This window comes from Protopterus annectens, chromosome 7.part1 (assembly GCF_019279795.1).
Source record: "Protopterus annectens isolate FY-2018-M chromosome 7.part1, PAN1.0, whole genome shotgun sequence".
Taxonomy (NCBI): Eukaryota; Metazoa; Chordata; order Ceratodontiformes; family Protopteridae; genus Protopterus; species Protopterus annectens.
The window spans coordinates 366,749,459-366,761,612 of record NC_056740.1 but is presented as its reverse complement, the minus strand read 5'-3'; the positions used below and the strand labels follow the sequence as shown (position 1 = coordinate 366,761,612).

Genomic DNA, 12,154 nt, shown 5'->3' with positions numbered 1-12,154 from the left:
ATGTCATGAGAACTGGATGAAGAGATATACAGGAAGAGAGCAAATGAAAGGTTAATGAAGGCTGAAGTGGTTGAGTGTATAGATAAACAGGAGAGGCCAAGGAAGAGTAATAGTATGTGATGTAGCTTGATAGTATTGTTCTTGGGGAAATGTAGACAAGATAAAACAAACAGCAACGAGGAAAACTTAAACATTTTTGTGCACCTGTGATGGTGACTGGATGGGTAGGAAAAAAGGGAAGTGGGGTTTGTTCTACGAACTTGTGGACATTTGGTAATTAAAGCACTTATACAAATGTAGATAAGAGTTAGAGGATGCCAGATGGAAAATTAAGGAAGGAATAAGAGCACCATCTCAATATTAATCTAGATGATTGTTTTAGTAGTGAATAAGCATTGGATGAAAAGAACAAAGTTTCAGAGCAAATACATTTTGGATGCAGTAGGATTACAGTTAGACAAGTCAAAAAGTAAGGAGTTCAGAGCCATTGTAAGAAAAGCAGGAACTTAATCAGAAGTGAAACTGATGTTCTGAGGATTAAGTTTGGAAGGAAACCTAGTGGAACAATGCAGACGTTCTAAAAAATGTGAAAGGTGACTAGATTAATCAAAATTATTTGTTCAAGAAAAAGGGTATGTACTAAATATAATGCATTTGAGGAAAACATATGCCAGTGGTGTCTGTGTGTTTCCAAGCTGCATGGAATGTGGCATGGGGGAACAAGGTTGACCCTAAGAGGGATAGTTTATAATTCAAAAGAAAAAGGGGCAACTTGAATTTAAATCGTTTTGTCAATACGTTTATTTTAGGTATTAAAGTCTGAAAAAAGAAAATGTGGATGGCTGGGGGTAAAAAAAAAAAAAAATACAACCGATAGAAATACAAAGGGAAAACTATAAAAATGAGCCATTATATTCAACCTTGCAGAAATATGGGAAGAATACCAGAAAACTAGGAAAGCTTAGAATCCTTTGAAGCCAATGATTGTTTTTGCAGTGTTTACTACTGGGCAAACTGCCACTTAAAGTAACATGAAATATAAAATTTTAGAAGAATGTTTAAGTTGTAATATTGAAGATAACTTTTTTTTTTTTGAATTATAAAAAAAAAAAGGTGTTGACAAGATGCTTACAACCGGAAAGCAGTTAAAACATTGATATGGAACATGGTGTGTTGTACAGGATATAAAAGGCTGGGGGAGACTGAAGTTGTATACAATTTTATACATTGCTATTTGGAGTTTATAGTTTATAGAAAAGATGAAGAACTGTTGTACAAGACAGTAATAGATATAAAATGGTTATGGTGGAAAGGGTGTAGGATGAAATTGTCAAATGTATTTAGAAGCGTTTTATTAAAATGTATAAAGTACAAATATAATGCACAGAAAGTGCTGTGGGATCTTATCCACCTGAGCTACCACCAGCTCAGGCAGAGTGGACATCGGTTTAATGTCTCATCCGAAGGATAGCTCCCTCAGGAATACAGCACCACCTCCTTATGCTGCATTGAAGTACCAGTACTGAAAAATTAATGATTACTTGGTGGTGGAACATGACCCACAGTCTTTTGTACCAAGAGACAGTGTGATACCTATTCAGCTACTCAGATTGATTGATAAAGTCAAACAAAAATGAAACACTACTATACATGCCTGTAAGAGGAGATTGGGTGTTTTGCTTACAAAAATGGTAATATTAATATTCTACAAAAACTTTACAAAATGGCATGGCATTAATAAAAGCTTGCGTTACTGTGTGTACCTAGTGTGTTCAAACAGCCACTTATAAAACATGCAAGCTATTTCAAAGCCAAAATAATTCTGTAAAAAAATGCCTAGTTTAGTGTGAAAATTTGATTCAAGAGATTTAATGCTGTGTGAAATGTCATTATGCAAAAGTTGTACTTTGTATGCAGAAAGTAAAAGTTCTGAAGTACTAATTTTAACAAAAATAATTTGATGGCTTGGTTTTAAGCTTAATCCAACAAACAAGGCAGTCGTTTTGACATTTAACAGCTTTGCTTTGTAGTTAGCTTGCTACCAATACTTACAACAGAAACAGATCATAAGCATACAACCCAGCCAAGAGGTGGCATCTATTTAAAAGAAAATTCATAGTATGCTCCAATGTGCAAATGAAGTGTGAAAAGCAGTTGTACAGCCTAGTTAAGATTTTTGGGGATTAATTTGCATCTCTGAAGCACAGTCATTTATAAGATGCAATATTTATGCACAACTGAACCACAAGTCAGTCACACCCACCAGAACACTGAAACTTTAAGCCAATTTACTTAAATTGAGTGATGACCTGGTTAAATTCCAAAGCCTCCACTGCTTATGCAGACTCCTTTACTCCAAATTCTTTGTACATTTAAAATGTCTGCATACATGTACCTGCCTCCTCAGAAATAAATACAATGCCAAACAAATAAACCACTGTGGTGGAACCCCAATACAGGCTAACTCACTGAAGAAATAACTCTCAAACTAACTATTTTGCTAAACTAAACAAGGAACTCCAGATTTTGGTCAACTCAAAGCAAAGTTATGAGCTAAAAAAAACTGCTACCCACATGAAAGATATTCTTTAACAATGTTCAAACCTTCAGATACAATGTCCAGCACTGTGCAGAACAAACCATAACCAACCTCACATGTAGAGCCACAGAACACAGCCAATCTACTGGCTGACAAATTTAGCTATAACCACCTCCTCCAAGATTCAGATCAAAACATACATCTACACCCCAACCTTCCTCCACTCTCTCCTCAAGGCAGAGAGGTCAATAACACTAAGCTGGATAACATACCAAACTGCCTACTAGTCAAACAGGACTTGTCAGAACCCCTAAAAAAAAAAAGCAGCTCTATTCAGTAATGGTTTCATAACAGGTCTTGTATCAAGTTAAGATTGACAGCAAACGCAATTCCTTTGTACAATGGGGAAGCTTCATTAGACCCATTACACTCATAAGCCTGATCAGTCCCATCTGCAAGCTCTAGAAAAGATAATTCTGGAGTTAAAGGGAACCAGGTAACCTAGAGTCTTGACCTAACCCAGTCAGACTTCAAGGGCAGGTCACATCTGCATATCTGGACTTAAGGGTGTGACACCACCCTGCACTCAAGCATCACAGAAACTCAGCTAAATGTTTACCCCATGTATCCTGTTGGATAACAACTTAACTCAAGTAGAACCCAGGAAGTAAGAGGGGTGGCTCTACTTTCTCCAAATGATTTCACTAGTTGAGTGCCTAGGTGCTGTCCTTGGACCAATCTTTGGCATTTACATTTTGGAGGTCAAAGCTAATGCTAAGGATTTATGGTTTGCAAGACTGCACATTTGGTGCCATTGTAAACTCCCAAAATGACATCTGGATCCCAAAAGATGATCTGCCCCAAGCAAATGGTATCAAAACCAGACAAACTTAATGCCAAGAAATGTACAATCATTCAGCATGATTAGCTCACTGACAATTGAGCTCCTAGTTAGATATTTGGGAACATCTGTTGACAATGAGCTTACAATAGTGGATGTGTGGTAATCTAAGGAAGGTCCTTTTATCATACAGCTTGCATGCAAGTATGGCATCCAGATCCAAGAATGAATGCTATTTTTCTACTATACTTAGGATGAGTATAATGCACCTTTCAGTATGTACCTGTCCATATACTGATCACAAATGGAACCACAAGAGTCAAGGGCCTAAACCATAAACACTATACAGGGTCTCACAGCCTTTTCTTGGTATCATGCAGGTGACCTCTGCTTCACACATACAGCCTCAGATTCTATTCTGTCAAGCTTAATTATGGCAGTTACCCACTCAAGGACCCAAAGGTTTTTATTGCAATATTTAACAGAACATGCGGTTAAAGGACAGGTATGTATTGGACAAAACCACTCTTATGAACAGTCTTCTACTCCACAAAGTACTCAACACTATTAAAATGTAATTTAGATGAAGGATTGGTAATCTCAAATTATAGCACCACTGGCCCTCATTGCTAGGGGAATATGAAATTACCCCAACACATACTTAGTCCCACCTTTGGACATTTGTTTTGCAATAAAGGCAAATTACCATGGGAATAAAAAGGCCATGCATTTTAAGATCCTCCCAGAGCACTTGCTATGCAAGTACCTCCAAATCTCTTTGGGATGCTGTTTGAGCTAGCTGGTGCAATAGTTCACAGGTGACTGATGTGCAGTTTTCCTGAAGGAGTAGCTTTGGTTTTCAATGTTGAGTTTTATCAAGACAAAGTTAAAATGCTACGAATGACAGATGGAGCCATTTTTTCCCCCCAATATAATTGGATGCTCCATCATTAGATGGACAAATCTCATAATTTCCTGCAGATTTTATTAGGTTTTCTGAGCAGAGCACAAGGAAATATTTGGAAGTATGTATTCAAGTAGGGTAGACTATATTTATAGCAGACCATTTAAATTCTCTATGTTTGAAGTTTTGTAGGTATAGCTTTAGTTTGATTAGAACTTTAACTTTGGATTCAGTGTGCAAGTGAGAGAGAGAGGTGGTAAAGGGTGATGCCTAGGCCTTTGTTCACTGGTCCATGCAATAAGTTTTCTGGAGATCTAAAGATCAGAGTTACATGAACATTTCATCGCCTGCCTCAAGTAGGCTGGTCATACCAGGGATGAACTTCCAGTTGTCCAGCTCCTTTTTAAAGGCAGTGTGCCACACTAAACTTGTAAAGGAATTCTCCATAGCCAGGGTATGCACTGTGCGACAAACCTATCCCTCCACCTTGTCTATTTGTTGAAGCAAGTCTCAGATTTCTGGAAATGAGCTTTTGGACTATCAGATTCCTTAAAGCCCTATAAGGGCAGATGGCTCCCCAGAGTCTATAAAACTAAAGATTGAAAACTAAAGATTGAGATTTAGTGGCGTGAGTCTCTTGGTTGCCCAGAGCTTAAGCCCATGATCTTTTTAGTTAAGAACCTCTGGGGCCTTTCCAATTGCTGCATATGCTTAGCAAGGTACATCCCAATGGGGGCACTGTACTAAATCAGTGCAGAGTACAAGGAGGATAACAGGATGTGTATTTGAGTTTGTCAAGTACTAAGTAGCATTACAAAGTTTTCCGCTCCTGAAAGTTGTTGTAAATCCAGTTCATTACAGACTTAAAATGATCTTGCAAGAGACTGGCAAGAATGGGGAGATGTTTACTGGCTTGAGCAATATGTCATCAGCATAAAATATACAATTAGTCTGTGGAAATTACCAGTTAAGATGGTCAATAGTGAGAAAACGCAATGACCAAGTGCCCTACCCTGGACACCTTTCTGTATTGTGCCTGTAACGGAATGTTCATTACTTCCAAACACCCTGAAGAAGTTTAGTCACCGATTGCTTTGGAACCACTGCAAAACTTCAGCAATCTGTAGGGCCACTATCAAAGGCCATTAAGGTTAAGCAAGAATTTATTTTGAATTTGTTAAGTGGGGTACAGATTGTGTCAATTAGCATATGCTGCTCCATATCTGAGAAAATATGGCAATTTGTCATGGAGATAGCAGTCAGGATGAATAATCTGAAGCAATGCTGTCAGAATATTTTGTGATGTTCAATATCCAGTCAGATAATACTCTAGTGATCAGATACAGGTTAAGAACTGGATGATAATCATTGGCAGAAGATACAGAACAGTTCTTCGTAAGTGATGCGATGACAGCATGTTTATAACAAAGGGAATTAGTGGCAAGAGTAAAGCAAGAGGTATGCCAAGTAGGTCACTGCCTAATCCTAGTATTTTGGGGCTGGAAAGGGTGGGAATTATCCTTAATGAATCTTTGTGAACCAACCATGGGTCTACAAACCCCAAGACTGATACCATACACCCATTAACTCCCAAGTCACTTTGGTCACAACTTCAGCATAGACAAGTTGACCCACTGTCCTTGTGGACCTGAAATTTGCAGTATACTCACCTTGAGGCTGGAAGCCAATGCCCTCCCATCTCAAGCCCATTCCCCAGTACAGGAATGCAACAGATACTGTTACAAGTCTTTATTTCACTTTCAGGAATTGATGCACAACCATTCATTACAATGACATTTGTTACAAGTACTCCATTAAACTGTTTACAGTTTAATACCAAGTGATTTCTTCACAACAAATGTAATATCTTTCATCTGAGGCAAGCTGCATTCTTCTAGGTTCTTTGCATATGGCACAGGGAGATCAGCACCTGTCACACGGTAGACTGGAGAATCCAGATGGTTAAACACAGGTCCTGAAAAAAAGAGAAACAGTTGTCAAACTACAGCAGTTTAGTCACTTGGGTTTATTTAACATTTGTTAACCGGGAAAGTCAGACTTGGAACAAAGCCAATTTTCAGCGGAGGCCCAGGGAGAAAGGCTCCAGATGCATGTCTTTTTAACCTGGGAGGAAACCTGAGCACCCGGAGGAAACCCACACGAACGCAGGGAGGACATGCAGACTCCACACAGAAGGCACCCCAGCCGAGAATCGAACCAGAGAACCTCTTGCTGTGAGGTGACAACGCTACCGCTGCACCACTGCGCCGTCCAATATATTAAATCCATCCGTTTATATTAAAGGAAGAACTGCATCAAATACATTAAGGACCATGGCACAAACAAATACGCCATAATTTCAAAGTGTTAGAGCTAGGCTATTTACAAATGTGGTAAATCTACTCAATTCTTACCTTCCATTATCTGGGCAGAGATTTCAGCTCCTACACCAAACATTGGCCATCCACCTTCCACAGTCACAAGATGATTAGTCTTAATTACGCTTTGTTCTATAGTTGCAATGTCAAGTGGCCTTATGCTGCGCAAGTTAATCACCTAAAAAAGCAGAATGTTAAAAATGCCATTACTGCATAAACAAGCATGTTGACATAATCCAAAACAAGTTACTCAATATTGCAGTGAGGTTAGTCAGTGCTAGTCTTACCAGGTGATTTAGTCAAGTGCCAGCCAAATCTGTTAGCAGACCTCTCAATCATACCCTTTTGGAGAAGGCTCTATTTTGAGATCAGTACTACACACTTTTCAGGCTCTATCCCCCTTGACATGACAAATACCCCTCAACCAGTTAGTACGCAAACTACTGGTGCCATTAATGCTAGACATTTTTACATACTTTCTGAAGCACTTTAAGCTAGTAACCTTGGAGTAAACTTCACTAGTCCACTAGGGTTCTTACCTATCTGATAAGGGATTAGTTTCAATAGTATCCTACATTCCATTTACACCCATTCAATGTTGGTATTAAGCATGCCCCCCATAACCCTTTCAACTTTTGGTCATAAAGCTGAAGTGGACAATAGGCCCATGACTTGTTACCAATTCTTACCTCACATTCTATCCCCTCTTTTGCCAGGACAGCAGCTGCTTCCAGACATTTTCCAACCATTAATGAGTGTGAAACCAGGGTAATGTGACTGCCTAAAAAAAAAAAAAAAAAAAAAAGGAAGGTTTTGAAGACTTCCAAGTAGGTCTTCAGCAAATATCCCCCCCTACACCAGAAATACTAACCTTGTTTTTCTATTTTGGCTTTTCCAAATGGCACAACAAAGTCTTTAGATTGTGCTTCCTCTGACAGTTCGAATCCAACACCATACAGCATTTCATTTTCCAGAACAATTACTAAAAGAAACCACATTGTTACTGCTTTGACAAGAGAAAAATCAAGACAATACAAAGCCAAGATACAGTTGTACTGTACTAACATTTTAGCCATTAGTGCCACTGTGGTTCTAATTATGATCATGAAGTGACTTTACCTGGATTTTCATCTCTAACAGCAGCCTTCAACAGACCTCTAGCATCCTCAGAGCTCCATGGACTGACTACCTTCAGACCAGGACAGTGACCATACCAAGCAGCATAACACTGAGAATGCTGGGCTGCAACACCATCTGAGGCTCCATTGATGCCCCTGAAGACTATTGGAATTGGAAGCATTCCTCCAGACATGTAGTAGGTCTTGGCTCCTGAGTTGATAATGTGATCAGCTGCTTGCATGGAAAAGTTGAAGGACATAAATTCACAGATGGGCCTCAACCCAGCCTAGAAGAATAGTGCAAGTTTAGTGCAACGACTCTTGCAAAATGGCCTACCATAAAGCCATCCAGTTTAGTGCAACGACTCTTGCAAAATGGCCTACCGTAAAGCCATCCAGTTGGCTAGTCTTAAAACCCTTGTACTATTTCCCCCTGCCCAGCAAAGAACTCCCATTGTCTGGATTACACTGCTACCAAAGCTCATTAATCCTGCCAGTTAGAGTTTGAGCATGTTAGAAGTGCAGTTGTCTAGAACCTAGTTCTCAGGAGAGACCTTGTACCAAAATAAGGCCTCCTTTTAAATCCCAACATCCGAGTGTTTAAGTCAAATTTAGCTCCTGTTACATTGAGCTCACTACTTGTTAGAAATTAACACTAATTTTAGAAACATTTGCACTTCCTACAGGGTAATGCTCACACTGCATTACTCCCAAGGTAATTGAGGGGATGGTTGGTCTGACCCCAAAGCAATACTTACCATAGCAGCTCCAACAGCCATTCCAGCAAAGCCAATCTAAAAAGAAACCAAAAAACACAGAACTTGAGTAAAGTTAGGAAAACAGAAGTAAAGAAGTCACCAGTATGTATTATGTACCTCTGAAATAGGTGTGTCTACTACTCTCTTGTCTCCATATTTCTTCCACAAACCTCTGCTGACCTAAAAGCAGAGAATTACAGTTTAGTATTTTTAAAATTGCCACATGTTCATTAAAGTCCCACCAAGTCTTCCTTTCATATTAAATTACCTTATAAACACCATCAAACTGGGCTACTTCCTCACCAAGCAAGAGCACTTTCTCATCTCTTTCCAATTCTTCATCTAGTGCACGGTTTAAAGCATCTCTTACAGTCACCTGTAGGAAAACCAAGCAAAGTTAGTCAGGTTTTGCACAAGTCTTGACAAGGGTCACTGCCTGAACAGCAAGCAAGCTATGCACCCTATGATTTCCCCAACTTGGGCTACAAGCTTGAAAGTGCCTATACAACTGAGGCAGACTGTCAGGAATCTTACAATTAATTTATTCATATGGGAATCTTCAGCCAAATTAAGTTACCAAGCAGACAATGTAATACTGAACCTGCCCACTATATTCATTTCTCAAACACTGAGGAACAGACCAAAGTAAGGCAGAAAATCCAGACAGTTGAGAATTATATGTTCTCTAGTTACATGCAGTTTGATCAGGGTCTTCAATTACTATGGTTGTCAAAGTGCAAATGTATAGAAATTTAGTGCTGAACATACCTAAACAGATCACAGAATGTCCAGATTTGCCTCATTTATGGTCAGTTTTTAATAAAGCTGTGGTTTTCTTGCAAATTAGTAGATCAAGGTCTCATAGAAATGGATAACTGGTGCCAGAGCCATGGCCTTAAGCTAAATGCCAAAAAATGTATAGTCATACCCTTTGGGAAAAACAAGGTAACCCCTAATTACCACATAGGTGGTAATCCATTAAACACAGAAGTTATCAGGGACCTGGGGACCCAAGTTGACAGTAACCTCTCTTTTGACACTATTGCCAAAGTGGTTAGGAAGACCTTCTATATTGCCCACCTGATCATGAAGGGATTCACATCCAGATCAGGAGAGGTCATTGTACCCCTGTACTCTTCACTTATCAGACCAATGATTGAGTAAAATGCCCCATTCGGAATGTACCTTACCTGACACCTGCAGCAGTTGGAAAGACCCCAAAAGTTCCTCACCAAAAGGAAGGGGCTCAAACATATGTCATACGCTGCCCGACTGAAGAAACTCCAGCTCTATTCAGTCGCATACCGTCTGCTCAGAGGTGATCTGTGCCTGACATACAAGGCCATGTCCAACCCGGAATTAATGGACATGCTCCACCTCAAAAAAATCCAAATCCACCAGAGCCACGAGAGCAAAAGACTTAAACCTCAACATGGATATAAATAGGACGTGCTGGAGGGACAGATTCATCACCCAGAGACTCCCTACACTATGGAACAGAATCCCAGTCCATGTGAGGCAGAGCCCCTCACTGACTCTGTTCAAGAGAAATCTTGACGAGTGGATGGGAGATCGTAGGTTTACCCCGGGAATCATCTCTGCATCACTGCTGGACAGAGGCACAGCAAACTAATGGGTATAGTATTCTCATCCTAAGGGGTGGTGAAAGTCACACACACTCTGGCTAGGCTTATAAATGCCTTAGGGCAGATGGCCTATGAACCTATGAAGTCAATGACAGATTTCAGTTTTAGACTTCACACCAATAGAAAGCCTGTTCAACCAAGTTGAGAGCAATATTTAAAATAAAAGTCAATGTTTGGGCCAGTGTCCCACTTTAGGGTGGGATTCAGATGTCTTGCTCCAAGGAGGTTGAAGGGTATGGTGCTGAACTTTTACAGTCAGGAAATCAGAAGCTCAGTCATGAAATTTAGTTGGGAGTGCTCTTCCATGCATTTTTGAGCCAAGAAGAAACAGCACCAAGGATGGCCACTTACCCATCCCAGACAAAACCACAAGTAAGCCAATTAAATAAAAACAGAATACATTCACTATACCCATTTTCTACACATTAAAAAATGCATAATATACTGTTAAAATGTAGTGACATTGTAAAAGCCATTGGAATGTATGAAATAATTTCTAAAGACAAATACTAAAAAGTTTAACTTCCTGGGAACATTAACATCACCATTTGTGACTATGCATGCATTAAGCAGAAAGGAATTTTATAATCTTGCAGCTCTCAACTTTGAAAACAGGGGCCAAGGAGAGGTCATTTAAACTAGGGGGTTCATTAGCCTCAAATCTGCCAATAAACCTCCTGTACTCCACCTTAGTCTCCCAAAGCCCTCCCCTCAAATAGTTACTTTAACTACAAGAAACTTTGGTCCAACACACGAGTATGTTTTATAAACACTTAAAAATGTAATTATGTAAATTGTTCATATGTTCACCGATTCTTCAATTTCCTCAGTTTTACCCACGTAAAAAACAGTACATTACATGGGGACATTTAAACCAGACCACTAAAAAATCTACTACAAACCATATGTCCCTAGCTAACACTGCATCTATTAATGTACCTACACTGGGGACAAGAACCACATTTAAACATTCCTAATTTACTAAAATTAGGATTTTTTGGATCTGAACATTCCAGATTGGAACCCCTACTATAAAGGAATCATTCTGGAAAATGAAATGCTGTATGGTGCTGGATTCGAACTATCAGAAGCACTGACTGTGCCATTTGGAAAAGCCAAAATAGAAAAGCAAGATTTGTATTTCGGGGGGGGGGGGGGTATTTGCTTAAGACCAGCTTGGAAGCTTTCTAAACCTTCCCTCTTTTTAGGCAGTCACATTACCCTGGGCTCACACTCACTAATGGCTGGAAATGTCTGGAAGCAGCTGCTGCCCTGGCAAAAGAGGTGATAGAATGTGAGGTAAGAATTGATAACTGAATGATACCTTGGAATGTAGGATACTATTGAAACTAAATCCCCTCAGATGGGTAAAAACCATAGTGGACTAGAGAATTTTACTTAAAGGCTACTTTAGCTTAAAGTGCTTCAGAAAGTATGTAAAGATGTCTAACATTAATGGCACCAATAGTTTGTAAACTAACTGCTTAGGATTTTTTTGGACCTGAACATTCCAGATTGGAACCCCTACTATAAAGGATCTTAAAAAGGGGCATCAAATACTATGTTCCAGTAGTGAAAGTTGAACTAGCACCATTCTTTCCATACAGTCCAATGACCCTCGAATCCCCACTGAAGTCCTTCCAGACTGAATCAGTGCACCATACTGGTTGCAGCCTCCACCCCTAAAAATATCCTCCAAGACCTCGATGTATACCTTAATTACATCTTTGGGGTAGCCCCTTTCCAAGAACATCTTGTTAATACAATACTCTATTCTTCTAAAGTCCATGTCAGATGAACACATCCTACAAATAGATTTGAGGGGTGGGAACTCTTCCACCTAAAAATCTTTATAGGGTTCCAGACATTGTTGCTATCCCAGGAGTACATTTTTATTCCCTAAAGAAACTTCATTTCGCATCTAAAAACTTCCTTCCATTGAAACAATTGGCCTAAATGGGGAAAATCTT

The 12,154-nt window shown here is 39.5% G+C and overlaps 2 protein-coding genes across 3 annotated transcripts in view; one reads left to right on the top strand and one right to left on the bottom strand.

Moving 5' to 3' along the window:
- The window catches only part of ACOX2 (acyl-CoA oxidase 2), a 1,215,466-nt gene that overhangs the window by 935,675 nt on the left and 267,637 nt on the right, over positions 1-12,154 (top strand). The gene's annotated exons all lie outside the window — the stretch shown is intronic.
- LOC122807780 (pyruvate dehydrogenase E1 component subunit beta, mitochondrial-like) lies at positions 6,019-8,914 on the bottom strand (the record flags this gene model as incomplete). Of its 2 annotated transcripts, XM_044078810.1 has the most annotated exon segments (8): positions 6,019-6,259; positions 6,699-6,840; positions 7,352-7,443; positions 7,534-7,644; positions 7,782-8,067; positions 8,539-8,574; positions 8,656-8,718; positions 8,807-8,914. In XM_044078810.1, coding segments are annotated over 8 exon segments (990 nt in total), but the record flags the coding sequence as incomplete, so codon positions are not given.